A 23,342-nucleotide genomic window follows, 5' to 3' on the forward strand; every position below is an offset into this window, starting at 1 on the left:
CTGTTTTGTTAGTTTATAGCAGTAGTTTCTTATTTTATAAACTTACAGCAGGCCGTGGCCATCTTAAGTGTGGGCATCTGAAGCCAGACTGTATTTCTTCCTGGATCTCATCCTTGCAGATCTCGCACATGCTCAGTGCAGCACAAGCAGTGTAAAAGGTTTCAGGTCAGGTTTCCATAGCAACGGCAGTGTCAGAGGAAGTTGCCGCCCCTTCCCAGAAGGCATTGCAAACAGGAAATGATGCAATGGGCCGTGGCCAGGGAGGAGGAAGTGAAAAATGAATACAGCAGATATACAGTAAGTGCTGAGAAAAAAAATATTCAATTCGTTTACAGTGCACAGTTTAGTGAGGGATGCTGAAGAGTTGTAAAAGTGGGTGGAACTTTAAGTGATATACAATCAGTCATCAGGACAGATGATGCAAATGTCTAGATTGTGATGTTTTAAGGTATGGTAATGAGAGCGACGATTATGTAATCTAATAATGATACCGAACACAGTCATTAGCGGAGGTTTCACAGTTCCAGACCGGGCGCACCCATAAGCATGTAACTTTCACAGAAATGGTTGCCCAAGAATCTAACCCATATCATTTTGTATCTCCGCAGCCACCAGGGAGTCGGCCTTCGTTCACGCCATCGCCTCGGCCGGAGTGGCGTTCGCCGTAACCCGGGCCTGCGCGGAGGGCTCGGCCACCATCTGCGGCTGCGACAACCATCACAAGGGCCCCCCAGGGGAAGGCTGGAAGTGGGGGGGCTGCAGCGAAGACATGGATTTCGGCAGCATGGTGTCTCGGGAGTTCGCCGACGCCCGCGAGAACAGACCGGACGCCAGATCCGCCATGAACAGGCACAACAATGAGGCCGGAAGAACGGTAAATGACTTAGTCCTCGGCCTTGTTATATTGTATTATAATGTATAATATAATTATAATAATGAAATAATAATAATATAAAGTATATAACACATATATAAATTATATATAACACATATATAAAATATAAATTATATTAACACATAATATAATAATATAATTAATATATTGTTGTTGTCCTTAAAGTAGACCCTGCACTAAAATTGCCGGGTCCACCTATATTAGGTGGGCCCTCATCTCAATACACTAGAACAGTGGTCTCCAAACTGCGGCCCAGGGGCCAGATGTGGCCCTTTGCTTGACTTTATATGGCCCTTGGGGCAATATTCGACCAACTGACACCAATGATGGGGCACCATTCCCCCTACTGCTACTGACACCATCAATGGAGTAGTATTCTCCTCATTGATATCAACAATGGGTCACTATTTTTCTAATTAAAACCAATGATGGGGCACTGATGCCGGGGAATTTTCTACTCTCACTGGGCAAAGTTCGGCCCCCCTAAAGCCTGAGCGACAGTAAACTGGCCCTTTGCTTAGAAAGTTTAGAGACCCCTGCACTAGAGAAAAAAAAAGCACCTGTGCAGGAAAGAAGTTAGTCTGACTGTCCCTGGCCTGTCCCTTTCACTTATTGGATTTATTCGATTTCAGTTCTTTCAATCATGAAGGTGTAGCCCTACCACCGCAAGAGCCGATTAGTATGATGGACCCCCTGTTTGTTGCTACAACTCTTTAACCCACTCGGTCCCCACCAACACACCTGGTTATTCAAACCTGTGTAGCTGAAGCATTAATATTCTATCACTCTATACTAGCGCACCAGAAATAGACCACAAGCAACTTAACTTTCAGTAATAACTTCCCAAAAAGTTTCCTTGAGTGCACTCTATGCATACAGCCCCAATAGTGGGTGGGTGTGTGCTTTACTGGCAAAAGGGGTATACCCCGGAGGTGACTGTGAAGTATCTGGTGCCTAAATATCAGTGTTGGCTGGCTTTCGTTGGGGCCCTTTTGTTGGTGGTGCACATGTAACTGTCTCTTGAAGACCTACATAAGGAATGGCCGATGGGCTGGTTAATAGGGGCAGTCTCAGTAAGCAGTAACTGTGGGTGGGAAGGGAGTTAAAATCTGTAGCTCCTCTCACCGATCTGAGCATGCAACAGGTCTGGTTCCACATGCTTGGCGGTCAATCGCCCCAGCAGTCTCAGTCCTTGTGATCGGCTCCTGGAGATCAGGTCCTCCCTGGCTGTGAACCCAAAAGGAAAAACAGGTCTCCCAGCTCTAGCCCAAATTCACAATGACCCCTTATATTTCAGTCTCTCAGGCTCAGTCTCTCGACTCACACAGTGCACAGACCCCTGTTCCCTTCCCAGCGCTGGTCCCCCAATCATTGCAGATTTTGCCTAGGAAAAGTTCTGGTCCCTCTTCCTCTATATACAGGGGATTGTGGGAAGAGAAGTCCAATACCCAATGACTTGTATTAGGCAGTGTTGTGTTAAGGACTGCATTTCCCAGATTCCTCAATGCCTGCATAGCAAGTCCTCTCCCCGCCTATGATTGGTTAGAAGCTCTCCTGCTCCCTGATTGGTTTTTCACTGCCACCAGAAGGAAGGGGGGGGGCAGGGGTGAGTTAATATCCAGCTCACAGCACAGCCAAGAGTGAGAAAGGAGAAAACTGGGTGCATTACTCTTCCTCGGTCACTGCATGGCGAGGGGGTGATAAACGGTTGATTTTCTCACTGGGCCCACTCTGCCTCCCGGCCACAGCCACTCTGCCCTGGGCAGCAGCAGTGACACTGGGTGGGGACAAGCGGGAGGGTTATAAACCGTTTTAGGGGGAGGGGGGTTTGCCATCTGTGTCTCATTGGGGAGATTTCCATTCACTTCCTGTCTCATAGCCAAAACAGGAAGTGAGAGGAAATCCCATCAAAGTGGGGAATCCCTGGTTATGACTAGGTCTAGCGTCCCCATTGGAAGATTTCACCTTTATTTCTTTTCTGGGGACAATCCAAAATTCAGGTTATTCTTTCACTTTCACGTTCAATGATAAAGGTACATAGAACAAATAGGGGGCATAGACATCAATAAAAACCTGACAGACATTCTAATCCCTCTCCAGTCTATTCAAAACTTAAAGTAAAGTACCCCACTGACACCAATGATGGGATACTATTCCCCCCCACTGACACCAATGATAGGGTGCTATTCCTCCCACTGACACCAATGATAGGGCACTATTCCTCTCACTGACACAAATGATGGGGTACTATTCCCCCCCCCCCCACTGACACCAATGATGGGGCACTATTCCTCCTACTGATGCCAATGATGGGGCACTATTCCTCCCACTGACACCAATGATGGGGCACTATTCCTCCCACTGACAAAAATGTTGGGGTACTATCCCCCCCACTGACACCAATTATGGGGTATAATTCCTCCCACTGACACCAATGATGGGGCACTATTCCTCCCACTAATACCTATGATGGGGAATTATTCCCCCCACTTACACCAATGATGGGGCACTATTCTTCCCACTGACACCAATGATGGGGCACTATTCCTTCCATTGATGCCAATGATGGGGCACTATTCCTTCCATTGATGCCAATGATGGGGCTCTATTCCTTCCATTGATGCCAATGATGGGGCACTATTCCTTCCATTGACACCAATAATGGGGTACTATTCCTCTCACTGACACCAATGATGGGGCACTATTCCTTCCATTGACACCAATGATGAGGCACTATTCCTTTCATTGACACCAATAATGGGGTACTATTTCTCCTACTCACACAGAAAAAATTGAGTACTGTCCGTGATACTTTTTTTATTTGCACTAACATACAATTTTTCAGGACAAGCTTTCGGGGTATGTCCCCCTCTTCAAGGTCCAAGCAGTACTGATTCACAAATTTTTAAGCAGAATGTTAAAGAAGAAGAAAAAAAAAAAGAGAAAAACTAAGAATGATAATTCTTTTTGACATGAAGAATAATGGCCTGAATTTAGATATTGGTTTCCTTACACATTATGCTAAAGTTTTATGACCGCTCTGTGATTAGTATCCCCCCCTGCATTCCCCCCTAGCTCTCCCTCTGTCTTATCTCACTAACTCTGCTGCTATCTTTATTACCATTGATTTGTATGTGTTTGGTTTTCTCTTTTTTTTTTTTTTTTTTTTTTCTTCTTCTTTAATATTCTGCTTAAAAATGTGTGAATCAGTACTGCTTGGACCTTGAAGAAGGGGACATACCCCGAAAGCTTGTCCTGAAAAATTGTATGTTAGTGCAAATAAAAAAAGTATCACGGACAGTACTCAATTTTCTCTGTCACAATTGCACTAATACGGCTACAATCAAATCAAGTATGATGGAAGATCCTACTCACACCAATGATGGGGCATTATTCCTTCCATTGACACCAACGATGGGGCACTATTCCTTCCATTGACACCAATAATGGAATACTATTCCTCCTACTGACACCAATGATGGGGCACTATTCCCTCCAGTGATACCAACAATGGGCCCCCATTCCTATTAATAAGATCATTAAAAAGTTTTGGCTTTCGATATACTGTAACCAAATGTTGTTGATGCTTTTTTAACTGGCAAAGCTCAAGGTTATACATCAGTTTGTTCTTTTCTGTTTTCCATAGTCTATCATGGACCACAGACACCTGAAATGTAAGTGTCACGGACTCTCTGGAAGTTGCGAGGTGAAGACGTGCTGGTGGTCGCAGCCAGACTTTAGAATGATCGGCGACTATCTAAAGGACAAGTACGACAGTGCTTCCGAAATGGTGGTGGAGAAGCACAGAGAGTCTCGCGGTTGGGTGGAAACTCTGAGACCAAAATACACTTTCTTCAAGCCGCCTACAGAGAGGGACCTCATCTACTATGAGAGTTCGCCCAACTTTTGCGAACCCAACCCAGAGACTGGATCGTTTGGAACTCGAGATAGGATATGCAACGTGAGCTCTCACGGAATTGACGGGTGTGACCTGTTGTGCTGTGGACGAGGGCACAACACGAGGACTGAGAAAAGGAAAGAAAAATGTCACTGCATCTTCCACTGGTGCTGCTACGTCAGCTGCCAAGAGTGCGTAAGGGTGTATGATGTCCATACATGCAAATAAGCAGCCATTTTCGTGGCAAGACTTTCTTCCAAAAAAACACAAACTTAAGTCTGTTTTTCCAGGCTTGGCTCAGTGAGTCCTTTTCGATATTACAAAAAAAAACAAAAAAAAAAAAACTTGAGACTGCTTGACTAGTAAAAGTCTAACAGCATCTTGGAAACCCCCAAGATTCTCCTTGAAAGTAGCCTACTACTTAGTCGGAAATTTCTTGAAGCACCCCGCTGTTTCCGTATTATTGGTTTGATGGCCAATTTTTGTAGTCAAATGTGATTCTGCAAAAAAAAAAAAAGACCAACTATTCATGTTCGCTGTTAAGGTTCCACTGCTGATGTCTGAAATTGTTTAATATTGTGTCACCTCTCAAAAGTAACCAATTGATACAACATTCCAAGTCAATTTTTTTTCGAATTGACGAAAAACTTCCATGTCTTTCTTGTATGGTTGGTAGAGAATTAGCCAGTCATTTTAACACGTCTGTAACAAAATATAGTCATGTCATGACTTAATATGGCAAAAATTTTACGCAAACGGACCACCAGTTCCTCATATTTTTTTTTAGCACCATACTAAGTTTCATTCTTCAAGTACACTATATTGTCAAAAGTATTGGGACGCCTGCCTTTACACGCACGTGAACTTTAAAAGCATCCCAGTCTTAGTCCATCGGGTTCAATATTGAGTTGGCCCACCCTTCCAATATTGAGCTATAACAGCTTTAACTCTTCTGGGAAGCCTTCTACAAGGTTTAGGAGTGTGTCTATGGGAATGTTTGACCATTCTTCCCGAATCGCATTTGTGAGGTCAGGCACTGATGTTGAACGAGAAGGCCTGGCTCGCAGTCTCCGCTCTAGTTCATTCCAAAGGTGTTCTATTGGGTTTGGGTTAGGACTCTGTGCAGGCCAGTCAAATTCCTCCACCACTCTATGTCTTTATGGACCTTGCTTTGTGCGCTGGTCCAAATCATTTGGTGGAGGGGGGATTATGGTGTGGGGTTGTTTTTCGGTGATTGTTCTTGGCCCCTTAGTTCCAGTGAAGGGAACTCTTAAGGGGTCAGCATACCAAGACATTTTGGACAGTTTCATGCTCCCAACTTTGTGGGAACAGTTTGGGGATGGCCCCTTCCTGTTCCAACATGACACAAAGCAAGGTCCATAAAGACATGGATGAGCGAGTTTGGAATGGAGGAACTTGACTGGCCTGCATAGAGTCCTTGACCTCTATCAGATAAAACAACTTTGGGATGAATTCCAGCGGAGACTGCGAGCCAGGCCTTCATGTCCAACATCAGTGCCTGACCTCACAAATGCGCTTCTAGAAGAATGGTCAAACATTCCCATAGACACACTCCTAAACCTTGTGGACGGCCTTCCCAGAAGAGTTGAAGCTGTTATAGCTGCAAAGCGTGGGCCTACTCAATATTGGACCCTACAAAGACTGGGATGCCATTAAACTTCATGTGCGTGTAAAGGCAGGTGTCCCAATACTTTTGACAATATAGTGTACGTAGCCTGGTTAACATAAACGGTCATAGCTAAATATGGTGCGACAGGTTGGGGTATGAGTGGGACTAGCCAACAATGGGAATGTTTTCTGAGAAAGACAACATAGCAGTCTTATACGGGGACAGTGCACTTAACATTTTTGCCCAACTTTCATAAAACTGGAACAAAGGTTTAAACCAGAATAAGCCATTATTTAAAAAACATGTGTCTTGACTACTGAAAATCATCTTAATATATACTGTATGCTATGTATTTTTTTGTGTTTGTGCCCAACTACTTATTGTGCTCTACTTGACAGTCTCTGGCTACTTACTGTTGCTTTCTGCATAGGTATAGTTAACAGTTTCATCTTTCCTTACTTGTGAATCATTTGAATAAGCCAGTTCGTCCTGCTTTAAAATTTTACCCAAATTTTATCTTTTTGCAAAGACAAAAAGTTCAACAGCTCAAGGAGAGATACTTTGTTGCCTTGGCCGTAACTCAAGGGAATTAAAAAATCCCTAGTCGAACATTTGGCTGGAATGCAGAAAGCACTAATCAAAAATCAATTCTTCTTCCTTCAAAATGCTGCTATCCACCAGTAGAACTATACAACTATAAATGTTTTCTTTCTATGAAAGAAATTGTTGAGATGCTAGTTTTTTTTCGTTTTTTTTTTTTTAAAGAAAAAAGATGTGAAGTTTTGTACTAATAATTCTTCTGATAATTTTTGCAGTCTTAATCTTATTACAAAACAGGGAGTGAGAGGTGATGGGCCACATAGGGACCAAGAACCACGGAAGTCTTAAAAATACCTGTACATAGAATTGTTGTGCCCAGAGACAGAGACGACTTGATTGGGAAGGTCATTTCATGTCTTGAGGATAATGTTTGAATAACTGAGAACAGGAAAAAAATTAGAGACAGTAGATAAAGTTATATGTACCCTCAGAGACCAGAAAAACAGAAACTCTTGTTGAGAACCATGTCTTCATAGTGGTAGGGACCCTACTACTTGAGCCATAAGTTCATCCCAAAGGTGCTATGTAACATTATAGTCAGAGGCGTAACTAGAACCTTCGGGCCATGGTGCAAGAACCCATGAAGGGCACCTTTGACTCCCAGCCAGGACCCTTCTCTCCGGGCCTAGGGTCCTTCCCACTGATCCTGGGGCCCTTTACCCCTGTAATGGCACCCTTTATTATGGTCCTGCAGTGGGCTCCCCTCCTGAAATTTTGGGGTCTGCGGTGGGGGAACTCTAGGGCCTGACTTTGGGACCCTGGTAGTTCCTCCACTGATTATAGTACTGTAGTTGCAACTTTCAAACATTGCGTTCCAAGTGCTAATTTCTTTGGTCCTCTTTATATGCTTTGATGGGTTACCATAGATGGGAAAGGTCTGTGTGTTCCTTTTCAGTTCTACTATATATAGACAAGACATTTGTATTGATCATGGACTTAAATTTTGTACTGTGGAGTGGCCATATATCATTACGGTGCAAGCCACCAGATATCGCACACAACTATCCACCAAGGGGTATGCTCCCTTGGCTCCTTCACCCTACAAAATAAATCTCTGATCTTGATAACGTTCGGTGATTCCAATCCTTAATAGCAGTTGCATTCATGATTTGCCACATTTTAGTCACATTTTTGGCCCACACAAATTAAATATAGAAATGACTTCCTCAAAAAATTCAAACCAGCACCACTGAGTGTGCAGATCGGAGAACAAAAAGTACCACACCCCACCAAAACAAACTCTCTGTAACAAAGTGGTAAAAACCGTGAAAAATCTTAAAACGTACCTCCAAATGCCATCATCACTAGATCCCTGGTATGCCCAATATTAGAAAACATAAAAGCCCTCAGAGAACCCTCAGAAAACATACCTCCAAATCTCCAAATGCCATCATCCTAGATCCCTGATATGCCCTATATTAGAAAACAGAAGAGGCTTCAGAGAACCTTTAGAAAACATATCTCCAAATCTCCAAATGCCATCATTACTAGATCCCTGATATGCCCAATATTAGAAAACAGACGAGAACAGAGAACCCTTAGAAAACATACCTCCAAATGCCAACATTACTAGATCCCTGATATGTCCAATATTAAAAAACAGAAGAGGCCTCAGAGAACCTCTGAAAACATACCTCCAAATCCCCAAATGCCATCATGACTAGATTACTGATATGCCCAATATTAGAAAACAGAAGAGGCTTTAGAGAACCTTGAGAATAGTCCAATAGACCCAGATATTAAAGCTCTGATACCAATATGAGAAGTATACCAAAACAAAAAAAGAATGAGAATTACTACAAAATTCAGAAAAAATAATAGGCTCCAAAAATGTGAAGCCTTCCCATAAATATAGGTAGTAAATGTGATAACAGATGATTGCTGTTACATATATCGTCATGTTATGATACAGTGATAGGATGGGCCCAAATCTGCTGTAAAGGCAGGTTTCTGATTTTTCTGGTCACTGTGTGTATGCATACTATATGGTCAAGAGTTTGTGGACACCCCTCCAAAACATTGAAGGTCCATAAAGACATGGGTTATTGTAAAAGTACTTGAGTGGCCTGTACAGGGTCCTGACCTCAACCCTAATGGGTCCTGACCTCAACCCCAATGATCTCCTTTGGAATTCGTCAGAACATCAATTGTGAGCCAGATCTCTTAATCCAACATCAGTACTTGACCTCACAAATGCTTTTTGTGGCCGAAATTTCACAAATTCCTACAGATTTTTTTTTTTTTAAGTCAAAGTGGTTGTAGACCTCAGATATGAAATATGAACAAAGCATATCCCTCTATAGTGTGTACTTGTCTCAGTTAAGAGACAAGTGGGTATATGTAAGGGTTTACAACCACTTTAAGCCTTCCCAGGAGAGCGCAGGCTGGTAAAACCACAAGAGAGGGCAACTCTTTATGGTTTTGAAATGGAATGTCCAACAAACCTTTGGCCATATAGTATATTATATGCAATATACAGAAATAAGTATAAAAAGGCAAAAACATGGAAGATGATATAAATAAAGTCATCAAGGCCATCATGACCTGACCATCGATTCTGTTTTGTTATCAATGTCAATGAGATACCTGTTGATCAGATACCTTTCACTTTGATACCTTTCACTCTGATCCTCACTTCCTCCCTCTTACAAAACGCACGTGTAAGGTGTAATATTAAGAATCCAAAGCTATGTAAAAAAATTAAGTCATCACTTTTTTTTTTTTTTTTTTGTATTTCTTAAGTTCGCTGATTTTTTTTTTTAATGACTATTTATTTTATGAATAAATGTATATATTAGTGAGAGTATATATTTTCAGAGATAACTTGTTGGGACAGTGTTGTTATCGCTTTGCTACTGTTGTCGTGACCTCAAAGTCTTACTCTGGTTTTTAATGACAGCACATTAGACATGGCGCTCTGTTAATAACTGTTGTGTTACCTGTAAAGATCTAGATGTGTTAACTCTATAATGATAATTAAATATGTATTAATTTTAAAGTGCGGGCTGTTGTGTTCAATGAAAAACCATAGTGTCCTTTTTTTTGTCTTCTTGGATACTTTGAGCATCTTCTTACTTCAGATGTACTGTTATTGCCCAGAATATTTTAAAATACTTCCAGTAATTCTGTTATTGTACAAACTGCAGAATTACCACTCTACCCTTCATATTAAGGAACTATGGGCATATTTTACAAGTGAGCCCCATATCCCACAATCAAAAGTTAAAATGGCTATAAATAATAAAAAAAAGAGCTTTTAAAAAATATAAAAATGAAGGAACACTATCATCGTTTAAATGTTACAAAGAATATAACAGAATATGTAAAAAGGAGATCAAGGATGCAAAAATTCAAAACGAATGACAGATTGCAAAAGTTAGTAGGACAAACCCCAAAAAGTTCTTCAAATATATCAATAGTAAAAAGGTCAGGTCTGAGCATGTAGGCCCTTTACAAAATAATCTAGTGTGGGTGACTGGGGACAAAGAGAAGGCACATTGATTAAATACATTCTTCAGCTCTGTATATACAAAAGAGCATGGGGGAGCTCATGTCCATAATGGACATGGTATTGACACAGCCCCAAATGATCCACAATGGCTCAAAAGTGATATGGTCCAGAAATATTTAGACAGAATAAAGGTGGATAAAGCACCTTGGCCAGATGGCATCCACCCAGGGATCCTAAAAGAATTGAGCTCTGTCATTTCAAGGCCATTGTTTCTAGTATTTAGGGACTCATTAATGACTGGAATGATACCACTGGATTGGCGTAGGGCCAATGTGGAGCCTATATGTAAAAAGGGATCAAAGTCTTTACCAAGTACAGTGGGGCAAAAAAGTATTTAGTCAGCCAAAATGTAGAAACAAATCCAGACAATCACATTGTCTGATTTTTGAAAGAATTTATTTGCAAATCATGGTGGAAAATAAGTATTTGGTCAATATCAAAAGTTCATCTCAATACTTTGTTATATATCCTTTGTTGGCAATGACAGAAGTCAAACGTTTTCTGTAAGTCTTCACAAGGTTGTCACACACTGCTGCTGGTATGTTGGCCCATTCCTCCATGCAGATCTCCTCTAGAGCAGGAATGTTTTGGGGCTGTCGCTGGGCAACATGGACTTTCAACACCCTCCAAAGATTTTCTATGGGGTTGAGATCTGGAGACTGGCTAGGCCACTCCAGGACCTTAAAATGCTTCTTGCGAAGCCACTCCTTCGTTGCCTGGGCGGTGTGTTTGGGATCATTGTCATGCTGAAAGACCCAGCCACGTTTCATTTTCAATTCCCTTGCTGATGGGAGGAGGTTTGCACTCAAAATCTCACGATACATGGCCTCATTCATTCTTTCATGTACACGGATCAGTCGTCCTGTTCCCTTTGCAGAGAAACAGCCCCAAAGCATGATGTTTCCACCTCCATGCTTCACAGTAGGTATGGTGTTCTTTGGTTGCAACTCAGCATTCTCTCTCCTCCAAACAGGACGAGTTGTGTTTCTACCAAACAGTTCTACTTTGGTTTCATCTGACCATATGACATTCTCCCAATCCTCTTCTGGATCATCCAAATGCTCTCTAGCAAACCTCAGATGGACCCGGACATGTACTGGATTAAGCAGGGGGACACGTCTGGCACTGCAGGATCTGAGTCCCTGGCAGCGTAGTGTGTTACTGATGGTAGCCTTTGTTATGTTGGTCCCAGCTCTCTGCAGGTCATTCACTAGGCCCCCCCCCCGTGTGGTTCTGGGATTTTTGCTCACCGTTCTTGTGATCATTTTGACCCCACAGGGTGAGATCTTGCATGGAGCCCCAGATCGAGGGAGATTATCAGTGGTCTTGTATGTCTTCCATTTTCTAATTATTGCTCCCACAGTTGATTTCTTCACGCCAAGCTGCTTGCCTATTGCTGATTCAGTCTTCCCAGCCTGGTGCAGGTCTACAATTTTGTTTCTGGTGTCCTTCGACAGCTCTTTGGTCTTCACCATAGTGGAGTTTTGGAGTGTGACTGTTTTGAGGTTGTGGACAGGTGTCTTTTATACTGATAACAAGTTCAAACAGGTGCCATTAATACAGGTAATGAGTGGAGGACAGAGGAGCCTTTTAAAGAAGAAGATATAGGTCTGTGAGAGCCAGAAATCTTGCTTGTTTGTAGGTTACCAAATACTTATTTTCCTCCATAATTTGCAAATAAATTCTTTCAAAAATCAGACAATGTGATTGTCTGGATTTGTTTTCACATTTTGTCTCTCATAGATGAGGTATACCTATGATGACAATTACAGGCCTCTCTCATCTTTTTAAGTGGGAGAACGTGCACAATTGGTGGCTGACTAAATACTTTTTTGCCCCACTATAACTATAGACCTGTTAGTTTAACTTCTATAGTCGTGAAGATACTGGAGAGTTTAATAAAAGACCACATAGATGAGTTTTTGCTGGAAAAAAAATATTTTAAGCAACAGACTGCATGGATTCATGAAAGACAGAAATTGTCAAACAAAGCTGATTTAGCTTTGTTTGACCCAACTGAAACATTTTCTCGAGACTCTACCCCAACCTAAAAGATCAGTAGAGAACCTACACCCGCTGGAGAAGATGTGTGTAGATAAAAACAAGAAGAGGGTGATCTCTAGGATCTATAAAATATTGCATGATTCTAAAGGACCGGAGATACCGCCATATATTGAGAAATGGGGAAAAGAACTGGGAACACAGGTGAAAGGGGTAGAGATTCGAGAACTGTTGAAGTGGGTTCACTCTACGTCAGTAAACAGCAACATGATAGAGCTAAACTACAAGTGCCTGTCCAGATGGTATATCACCCCCGACAAGGCACATAAATGCCAAAGGGAAACATCACAGCTTTGTTGGCGGGGGTGTAAAGAAATTGGGACTATGGCCCACATATGGTGGTTATGCCCCAAAATTAAAATATATTGGGATTAGATCAGGCAATTAATAACTGAGATTACTGACATTGAGGTCCTGGATGACCCATGGGGGTGCTTATTCCACGGGATTAGAATGCCATCTAAGCAATATAAGAGAACATTGCTCCCACAGCTCCTAGATGCTGCTAAATGCCTAAAACCTAGACATTGGCAAGATTTGGAAAGGCCAACACTGAAGGAATGGTGTAATAAAATAACTGATATGCAAGACTTAGAGTATCTTAGGTTCAGTGATGAGGAGGGCCTAGCGGAGTTTGAAGAGGAATGGAAGAAATGGTCAGAATACAAGTACTCAATGAGATTTGCTGAAGTAATGGGAGTATAATGTATAAAGTAATAAGTATAAAGTTTAAAACAGAACAGGAATTAGGTAGTTAGACAGGTGGAGAGAGCAGACTGAGGAAGCGTAAGAGGGATCAGGAATGAGATTTGAGATGGGTAGGGTGTTGGGGTAGGAGGAGGGGAATGGGGGGGGGGTATTGGGAAATCACTATGAAGGGTTTTCATTGTTGGTATTATGTAATGTGGAGACGAGAAGACATTTCGATATTTGTACTATGTTTTGATACAGAAAATATTGATAAAGAAATAATAAAAAAAACAAAAAAAAACCAAAGCTGATTTCTTTTTATGAGGAGGTAAGTAAAACCTTGGACAGAGGGGTGGATGTGGACGTGGTATACTTGGACAGAGGGGTGGCTGTGGACGTGGTATACTTGGATTTTGCAAAAGCGTTTGACACAGTTCCCCACATGCGGCTCATGTGTAAGGTAAAGTCTACAGGTTTGGAAAGATCAGTTTGTAAATGGATAGAAAACTGGCTAAAAGACAGAATTAAGAGAGTAGTGGGTAATGATTCTTACTCTGAATGGTCTGAGGTTATCAGTGGTGTACCCCAAAGTTCCGTGCTGGGACCCTTACTTTTTAATATCTTTAAAAATGATATTGGGTCTGGGATTAAAAGTAACATTTCTGTCTTTGCAGATAACACCAAGCTATGCAGTGGAATAACGTCCTTACAGGATGTCTCCAATTTACAAGCCGACCTCAGTGCTCTGTCTAATTGGGTGTCTACGTGGCAAATGAGGTTTAATCTTGATAAATGTAAAGTTATGCACTTGGTTGCTAGGAATATGCATCATACATACTAGGGGGGAGTACAACTGGGGGAATCCATAGTGGAGAAGGATCTGGGGGGAGAGGTTTTGGTAGATTATAAGCTCAATAATAACATGCAATGCCAAGCTGCGGTTTCCAAAGCGAGCAAAGTCCTTTCTTGTATTAGGAGAGGAATGGACTCCAGAGAGAGATATATCATTTTGCCCCCCTGTACAAATCATTAGTAAGACCTCATCTGGAATATGCAGTTCAGTTTTGGGCACCAGTTCTCAAAAAAGGATATCGGGGGAACTGGAGAAAGTGCAGAGAAAAGCAACCAAACTGATAAGAGGCATGGAGGAGATCAGCTACGAGGAAAAATGAGAGGAACTGAATTTATTCTCTCTTGAGAAGAGGAGATTAAGGGGGGATATGATCAACATGTTCAAAGATATAAGGGGTCCACATAGTGATCTTGGTGTTGATTTATTCACTTAAAGGTCATCACAGAGGACAAGGGGGCACTGTTTACATCTACATCTCTTTACATCTAGAGGAAAAAAGATTTAATCTCCAAATATGGAAAGGTTTCTTCACAGTAAGATCTGTGAAAATGTGGAACAGACTCCCTCCAAAAGTGGTTTTGGCCAGCTCTGTAGATTGCTTTAAAAAAGACCTGGATTCTTTCCTAAATGTACATAATATAACTGGGTACTAACATTTATAGGTAAAGTTTATCCAGGGAATATCTGATTGCCTTTCGGGGGATCAGGAAGGAATATTTTCCCCTGCTGTAGCAAATTGGAGCATGCTTTGCTGTTTTTTTTTTTTTTTTTTTTGCCTTCCTCTGGATCAACTGTGGTTAAAGGATTGTGTATATGGCATTGTATTATTATTATTATTATTTTTTGGTTGAACTAGCTGGACTTGTGTCTTTTTTCAACCTGACTATGTAACTATGTAAAAGCATACTCCTTCCACATAGTTTAGATCAGCGGTCGCCAAGCAATGGTCCATGAGAAAATTTTGGTGGTCCCCAATCCCCAGGGGTTCTGCTGCAAATTAACATTGTGGGGATTTATACCACCCAATGTTGTTTCCAGTTGTATCCTCAATGCATAGTCAATACTGTCAGCATGCATTGATACTCAATGCCTCCTCTGAAATTCCGGCTCCTGTGAACTCAGAGGGAGGCATCGGGAGTAGTGCAGAGAGTGGGAGGTGACAAAGGAGTAGGCTTCCAATGGCAGCACTGATCACAGACTGTGGGAGGGCGCACAGAGCTTGAGCACATGGCTGGATAGGGAGGTGGGATCCAATGATGAGTCTGTGTAAGGCAGCAGTGTGATACAGATTACAAGGGGGAGGAAGGAACAGAGTACTGAAGCATTGTGTGTATAAGGCAGCAGTGTGATTCAGGGGAAGGGGGGCAGAGAGCCGGAGCATTGTGTGTATAAGGCTTCAGTGTGATCTGGGGGGGGGGCAGAGAGCCAGATCATTGTATAAATCAGCAGTGTGATTCAGGGGGAAGGGGCAGAGAGCCAGAGCATTGTGTGTATAAGGCAGCAGTGTGATCCAGGGGGAGGGGGGCAGAGAGCCGGAGCATTGTGTGTGTAAGGCTGCAGTGTGTTCCCGGGAGGGGGGGGGGGGCAGAGAGCTGGAGCATTCTGTGTATAAGGCAGCAGTGTGATCCAGGGGGAGGCGGGCAGAGAGCCAGAGCATTGCATGTAAAAGGCAGCAGTGTGATCGGGGGGGGGGGAGTGGGAGCATTGCATGTAAAAGGCAGCAGTGTGATCGGGGGGGGGGGGGGGGGGAGTGGGAGCATTGCATGTAAAAGGCAGAAGTGTGATCCAGGAGGTGGAGGGCAGAGAGCCGGAGCATTGTGTGTATAAGGCAGCAGTGTGATCCAGGGGAAGGGGGCAGAGAGCCAGAACAATGTGTGTATAAAGCAGCAGTGTTATCCAGGGGAAGGGGGCTGAGAGCCAGAGCATTGCATGTAAAAGACAGAAGTGTGATCGGGGGGGGAGGGGGAAGCGGGAGCATTGTGTGTATAAAGCAGCAGTGTTATCCATGGGGAGGAGGACAAAGAGCAGCAACATTGTGTATAAGGCAGCAGCGTGATCGGGGGGGGAGGGCAGATAGCTAGGCCATTGTGTGTATAAGGCAGTAGTGTGATCCAGGGGGAGAGGGGCATTGGGTGTATAAGGCATGTCAAATTCATGTTAGTAGTCCGCGTATTTCAAAAGTGTGAGTTTAGTGGTCCATGAGGTCCAAAAGGTTGGCGACCACTGGTTTAGATATATATTTGGCCTTCCATAGTTTACTGATACCCCCACACTTTACATATTTCAGAAACACTCGCACTTTCCTATAAATTATAAATCATCCCACTGGACTGCATACATTCCAAGAAATCCCACTTGATTAATTTTTGACCATGGATGAGCGAAACTGAAAATGTAAATTTCCCTAAAACAATGTGAAACCAAAAGATTATATCAAATACTTACCATAATTACCGAGTGGCGGCTACAGCGTGGACCTGCCTTGCCGGGAGGGTGTCTATTGATGTCTTCCCGTGCCGTTAGCGGTCTGTGATCAGCGAGTCTATGAGACTCGGCTGATCACAGATCGGAGTAAGGGGTCGATCCCGACCCCTTACCACGTAATCAGCTGTCAGCCAATGACAACTGATCACATGATGTAAACAGAGCTGGCTGACAGCGTGAGGAGAAAAAAAAAAGCCAATCACCGGCGGCCGTGAGAGGGACATCAGTCCCGATCACGGAGAGCTGCCACCAGCTCCTCAGTGCCCACCTGTGCCACCTGCCAGTGCCACCTAGCAGCTGCCTACCAGTGCCCACCAGCGCCACCCATCAGTGCCCACAGTGCCACCTATCAGTGCCCACAGTGCCACCTATCAGTTTCCACAGTGCCACCTATCAGTTCCCACAATCAGTGCCTCATCAACAGTGCTGCACATCAGTGCCACCTATCAGTGCCCATCAGTGCCGCCCATCAGTGCCATCTATCAGTGCCCATCAGTGCCATCCATCAGTGGTACCTATCAGTGCCCATCAGTGCCACCCATCAGTGCCCACCAGTACCGCCTTATCTGTCCCCATCAGTGCCGCCTTATCTGTGCCTATCAGTGCCCATCAGTGCAGCCTATCAGTGTCCACCAGTGCCGCCTCATCAGCGCATATCAATGAAGGAGAAAAATATCCTGTTTGCAAAATTTTCTAACAAACCATGAAACATGATTTTTTTTTTCAAAATTTTCCATCTTTTTTGTTTGTTTAGCAAAAAATAAAAATCCCAGCTGTGATTAAATACCACCAAAAGAAAGCTCCATTTGTGTGAAAAAAATGAGTAAAATTTCATTTGGGTACAGTGTTGTATGACCGCGCAATTGTTATTAAAAAGTGCGTCAGCGCTGAAATCTGAAAATTGGTCTGGGCAGGAGGGGGGTTTAAGTGCCCAGTAAGCAAGTGGTTAGGATAGGTGTAAAGTACAGGCATTCTCAATCAGGTAGGGACAAGTCCCAAACGTGTAATGTAATATATCTGCCAAGGCACAACCAATCAACATTACATTGTCTTTATTTTTGATGTCTTCTTTGACCTTCCAATGGATCAAAGCCATCTTCTGTGATGATGCCCTTACAGAAGATGGCTTTTATCCATTGGAAGGTCAAAGAAGACATCATCAGTAAAGAGGAAAAAGAAGGAAAGAGAGAAAGGAAAAGAAGGGAGAGAAGAAGCTACAACCCAATCCGAATGTTCTCCCCAGCCGCCATTCGTCCGTAATTAAGTAGATTGAAAATATCATATCCAAGGTTTCCAAACTCTCTTGAACCACAAAGAAGTATCTCGCAAAATTCTAACCATCTTTTCGTTACTCATAATCCATATTAGTTTCTGCTTCATCACCGTCTGGACCACTACTGGGCTCCTCCAGTTGGTGTCTTCTAAGGATAGACCACTTCACCCCCGAAAGATTTACCCCCCTTCGTGACCAGGCCATTTTTTGCGATACGGCACTGTGTTTTTTTAACTGACAATTACGCGGTACTGCGACACTGCACCCAAATAAAACTGATGTCCTTTTTTTCCCCCACAAATAGAGCTTTCTTTTGGTGTTATTTGATCACCTCTGTGTTTTTTATTTGTTGCGCAATAAAAAAAAAAAAAAAAAAAAACGACAATTAAAAAAAAAAAACAATATTTTTTTCTTTCTGCTATAAAACATATCCAATAAAAAAAATTTAAAAAATCGAATTTCTTCATCAATTTAGGCAAATATGTATTCTGCTACATATTTTTGGTAAAAAAAAATCCCAATAAGCGTATATTGATTGGTTTGCGCAAAAATTATAGAGTCTACAAACTATGGGATAGATTTAAAGGAATTTTTAAAAAAATCTTTTTTACTAGTAATGGCAGTGATCAGCGACTTATTGCGGCGGACAAATCGGACACTAATGCCGCGTACACACGATCAGAAATGCCGTCAGCAAAACTCTGATGAGAGCTTTCGGTCGGAAAATGCGACCTTGTGTATGCTCCATCAGTCTTTTGCTGCCAGAATTCCAGCCAGCAAAAGATTGAGGTCATGTTTTCTAATTTTCGGACGGGAAAAGTTCCTATCCGAAAATGCGATCAACTGTATGCAATTTCGACGCGCAAAAAAACACGCATGCTCGGAAACAATTCGACGCATGCTCAGAAGCATTGAACTTCATTTTCTCGGCTCGTCGTAGTGTTGTACGTCACCGCGTTCTTGACGGTCGAAAGTTCAGAGAACTTTTGTGTGACCGTGTGTATGCAAGGCAAGCTTAAGCGGAATTCTGTTGGAAAAACAATCCAAGTTTTTTCTGAAAGAATTTCTGATCATGTGTACGGGGCATTACTGACACTTTTTGGGGACCAGTGACATTATTACAGTGATCAATGCTAAAAATATGCACTGTCACTGTGCTAATGACACTGGCAGGGAGGGGGTTAACATCAGGGGTGATCAAAGGATTAAATGTGCTCCTAGAGAGTGTTTGCTAACTGTGTGAGGTGCTTGTACTGTGGGAAGGCAGAGATCCTTGTTTCTGCTTTGTAGGAACACAGGATCACAGCCTTCCCTTGTCACAGAACGGTGATCTGCCTTGTTTACATAGGCAGGTGGCCGTTCTGTAGGTGTCCCGAATGATCGCCAGGTGCTGGTGGACATGGAGTCCTCTGGACCTGCTGATTGGCTCCCGCTGTGTCCGATCACAGTGGGAGCAGGTCGCTGGCAGCGAGTGCAAGCTCCCCAGACCCAGGAAAGCAGTATAGCGTACAAGTACGTGATGCTGCGCACAAGAGCCGTCACCCTCACAGTAAATGTACGTGGGGAGGTTAAATGACTACCACGGGTTACAGAATTTCCTTTCATCCATCCATGACTTATTTAGGGGTCGACAGTGATCCTTCATTTGCCTCATTATACATTTTTTTTTTATTCTTTTTTTTTTTTTTTTGCTCTTTCAATTTGTGATGTAAATACAAGTATCACAACACACATATAACAGTAAACCAAAGAACAAAAAACACAATAGCACCAGTGGCTACAATAGCATCACTAGTGATTTGCCACATAAGCAACAAGTGCAGATCAGACTGTTGTCAGAAACCATGAAATCACGCCGAGACAGAAGTACAGTTAAATCACATTTGTTTAATAATAAAAGTAAAAAGAACAAACGTAGTCATAACATTTCAGTAAAGTAAGTTCAGTAACCGGAACGGATAGTCAGCCAAACCAGAAGTCAGGGATCAATGAAGTGGAACAGCAAGCAGGATCTGGAGCCAGAGGGGATGTCAGCAAAGCAAGTCTTGAACAGGATCGCAGGAGATCGTCTCTGTGATGTTGACCAAGGCGAAGGCAGAGATCCTCTGCACTGGACGGCTTAAGTAGGCAGGACTGACGAGCAGGATATCATCAACAGCTGAGCAACTGTGGAGAGATAGGAGCTGGCAATTAGCCGACAGCTGAGTGGCCAGCTCAGAGAATGAAGGGCTGAGCCCAACCCTGACAACTGTAAATAACATACATGAAAAAGGTTACATAGAACACCATATAAATAGGAGGCGGGAATACCTACGTGAGAACAAATGCACACCTGGTGACCAATAACGATAAGCAAGACCGATAAAAAAATGAACCAATACAAAAATAAATAATTACATCACAGGAGAAGCTTACAGGAGGTAATAGAGACAAAACTCAAACCTAAGTGCCATGGGGCCATCCATAAGTGTGTGCAGCCTTAAGATCAAGTACACACATGTATGTATACATATATATGACTCTGGCACACTGATCCCCCTGTTGGCACATTGAAAGAGAAGTGCGTAAACACTTCTCTTCTGGCAGAGCCAGTAGGAGGGAGATCTTTCCCATCTTCCCACCAGGAAACACAGAGCAATAATGCTAATGTGCATGGGGTGATTAAGCACATCCGTCACACCCTGTGCGCACACCTATGGGGCCATCAATCTGAAACAGCGCACAGTGGATGTGGAGTTACCCACCCACCCCACACCTTATCAAATTTAGAGGGTGCCCCCCCTGTGAGCATTGGCAGTTTTATAGAATGGTAGGACCTTATTTGCCAGGGTCTTCCAGTCCGACATGGTTGGTCCAGAAGTTCGCTTCCAGGAAAGGATAATCAGTTTCCTAGCATAAAACAACAGAAGTATGGGCAAAGCGCGAATAGTTTTCGTGGGATCCTCCAGGCTTAAGAGACACACCTCTACAGATGGGGTAATGGCAGTGGCGACGCTATGGGGGTGCGAACCTGCTCCCGGGTGACACCATCAAGTAGGAAGTGAAATCTGACTGAGATGGTGTCACCCCTCTGGTGTCAGCCCACTGCTCCGACCGCATCATTTACCGACCAACATGATTCTTGAAACACAAATGTTTACAAAAAGGGCGGCGTGAAACCTACACGGCCACCTTAGAGCCAATAGGGATGCAGGAAGCATTGTTGTAGTCAGCCCAAACACTTAAAGGCTCCCCGTCCAATCTGGTGGGGAGGGAGATGATAGTGAGGACAGTGGTCTGACCAAAGTGCTGTGCACTGTGCAGTGATGGAGGCGGCGGGAGAGAAAGTGAGAGAAAGAATGCGAGAGGGGAAGGGAGAGCAGAGGGTTGTGTCAGAAGGAAGAGTCCTAGGGTGTCGTATGTGAATGGAGGAGCTGAGGAGACACCATAACGCCAGATGTGATATGAGAGGGCGGGTGACCATAACATGTAAGGGGTGAAAGCATCGGACTGGCAGCAATGAATGAGAGGGAGGAAATAGAGTGTGAGGAATTAAAGTGGATAAATATGGAAAGAAGAACAGAGTAATGGAGAAATAAGGGGACTACCTGTGCAATGGGAGATTGTGAAGGGTGCCTGTGAGAGGAGACGTGGGTAAAGGGGTAGTAGAAGGGGTATGTGGAGAGAAGAGGTGGGTAGTAGGAGGGGTATGAGGAGAGGTGGGTATAGGGGCAGTATGAAGGGTATGTGGAGAGGAGAGGTGGATATAGGGGTAGTAGAAGTGTGAGGGTAGGTATGTTGACACACCCTCAACATACCCATACCCTTAGTGACCGATTAAGTAAAAAAAAGAGGCAGTGAAAAAATATACAATAAAAAATAAAGCAGCAGCACACAAAAATCGATTAAAAACAAACACACAACTACAAAGAACTTAAAATGAAAGAAACTGCCCTAAGTACACCAAAAGCCCCACACTCTCGAAAAAAAGGGTCAATTTTTCAAACCAGTTGAGTGAAATTGAAAGTGTCCACTTTGGCAAAATCCGTAATTTTGCTTTGCCGATGCCTATTTTTCATAAGCAATCTAAATGTCCTGAATAATTTGGGAGCACTTCAGCTATGTTCCATAGAAACATATTATAGAAACAGTCCCATCAAGACCAGAAGTACTAAGTCATATGTCTTGGGTGACATTGGTGGCACCTGATCGGTTGGATATATCTACATTTAGGTTAGGGGTAAGACAATTATGTTATGGGCTTTGCCATCCAATTTCTCCTGGTTGTCAGTCTCTTTCTGGAGACCCGAAGTTTATTCTTCTCTTTTAAAATGGACCCATCCAAAACGTGGAGCTTCCATGAGTATCAGACCAAGAGCAGTTCCCTAATGTCCATTTTCCCCCCTTTTTTAACTGAAGTACTGGGTCATCCAGTTCTACAACCCTAATAAACAAAAACCCCCACCCTTGAAAAAAAAAAAAGAGGTTCATTTTTCAAACCAGTTGAGTGAAATTGAAAGTGTCCGCTTTGGCAAAATATGTAATTTTTCTTTGCCGATGCCTATTTTTCACAAGCAATTTAAATGTCCTGATTCTAAACAATTTGGGAGCACTCCAGCTATGTTCCATAGAAAAATAATATAGAAACAGTCCCATCAAGACCAGAAGTAAGTCGTATGTATTGGGTGGCACTGGTGGCACCTGATCGGTTGGATATATCTATTATCTACATTTAGGTTAGGGGTAACACTATTATGTTATGGGCTTTGCCATCCCATTTCTGACCTCTCTTCCTGGAGGCCCGATGTTTATTCTTCTCTTTTAAAATGGACCCATCCAAAACATGGAGCTTTCATGAGTAACAGACCAACAACAGTTCCCTAATGTCCATTTTCCCCCCTTTTCTTACTGAAGAACTGGCTCACCCAGTTCTACATCCCTAAAAAAAAACCTACAGTTGAAAAAAAAAAAAGGTTAATTTTTCAAACCAGTTGAAATTGAAAGTGTCCGCTTTGGCAAAATCCGCAATTTTTCTTTGCCGATGACTATTTTATACAAGCAATCTAATTGTCCTGAATAATTTGGGAGCACTCCAGCTATGTTCCATAGAAACATAATATAGAAACAGTCCCATCAAGACCAGAAGTAAGTCGCAAGTCTTGGGTGGCACTGGTGGCACCTGATTGGTTGGATATATCTAAATTTAGGTTAGGGGTAGGTCTATTATGTTATGGGCTTTGCCACCCTATTTCTCCTGGTTGTCAGTGTCTTCCTGGAGGCCCGAAGTTAATTCTTCTCTCTTAAAATGGACCTATCCAAAACACAGAGCTTCCATGGGTATCAGACCAACAACAGGTCCCTAATGTCCATTTTTCCCCCCTTTTCTTTTACTAAAGAACTGGGTCATCTAGTTCTACACCCCAAATAAACCTAAACCCCCAACCTCGGAAAAAAAAGGTTAATTTTTT

At 42.9% G+C, this 23,342-nt stretch overlaps 1 protein-coding gene across 1 annotated transcript in view; it reads left to right on the forward strand.

The window, feature by feature from the left end:
- The window catches only part of WNT3A (Wnt family member 3A), a 133,317-nt gene extending 127,558 nt beyond the window's left edge, over window positions 1-5,759 (forward strand). The window contains exons 3-4 of the mRNA XM_073629450.1: window positions 609-874; window positions 4,542-5,759. Of these exons, the coding sequence (XP_073485551.1) occupies window positions 609-874; window positions 4,542-5,021 (746 nt within the window). The 3' untranslated portion in view covers window positions 5,022-5,759. The remainder of the gene's footprint in view (window positions 1-608; window positions 875-4,541) is intronic.
- The last annotated feature ends 17,583 nt before the right edge of the window (window positions 5,760-23,342 follow it).

The sequence above is a fragment of the Aquarana catesbeiana genome, linkage group LG05 (assembly GCF_042186555.1).
Source record: "Aquarana catesbeiana isolate 2022-GZ linkage group LG05, ASM4218655v1, whole genome shotgun sequence".
Taxonomy (NCBI): domain Eukaryota; kingdom Metazoa; phylum Chordata; class Amphibia; order Anura; family Ranidae; genus Aquarana; species Aquarana catesbeiana.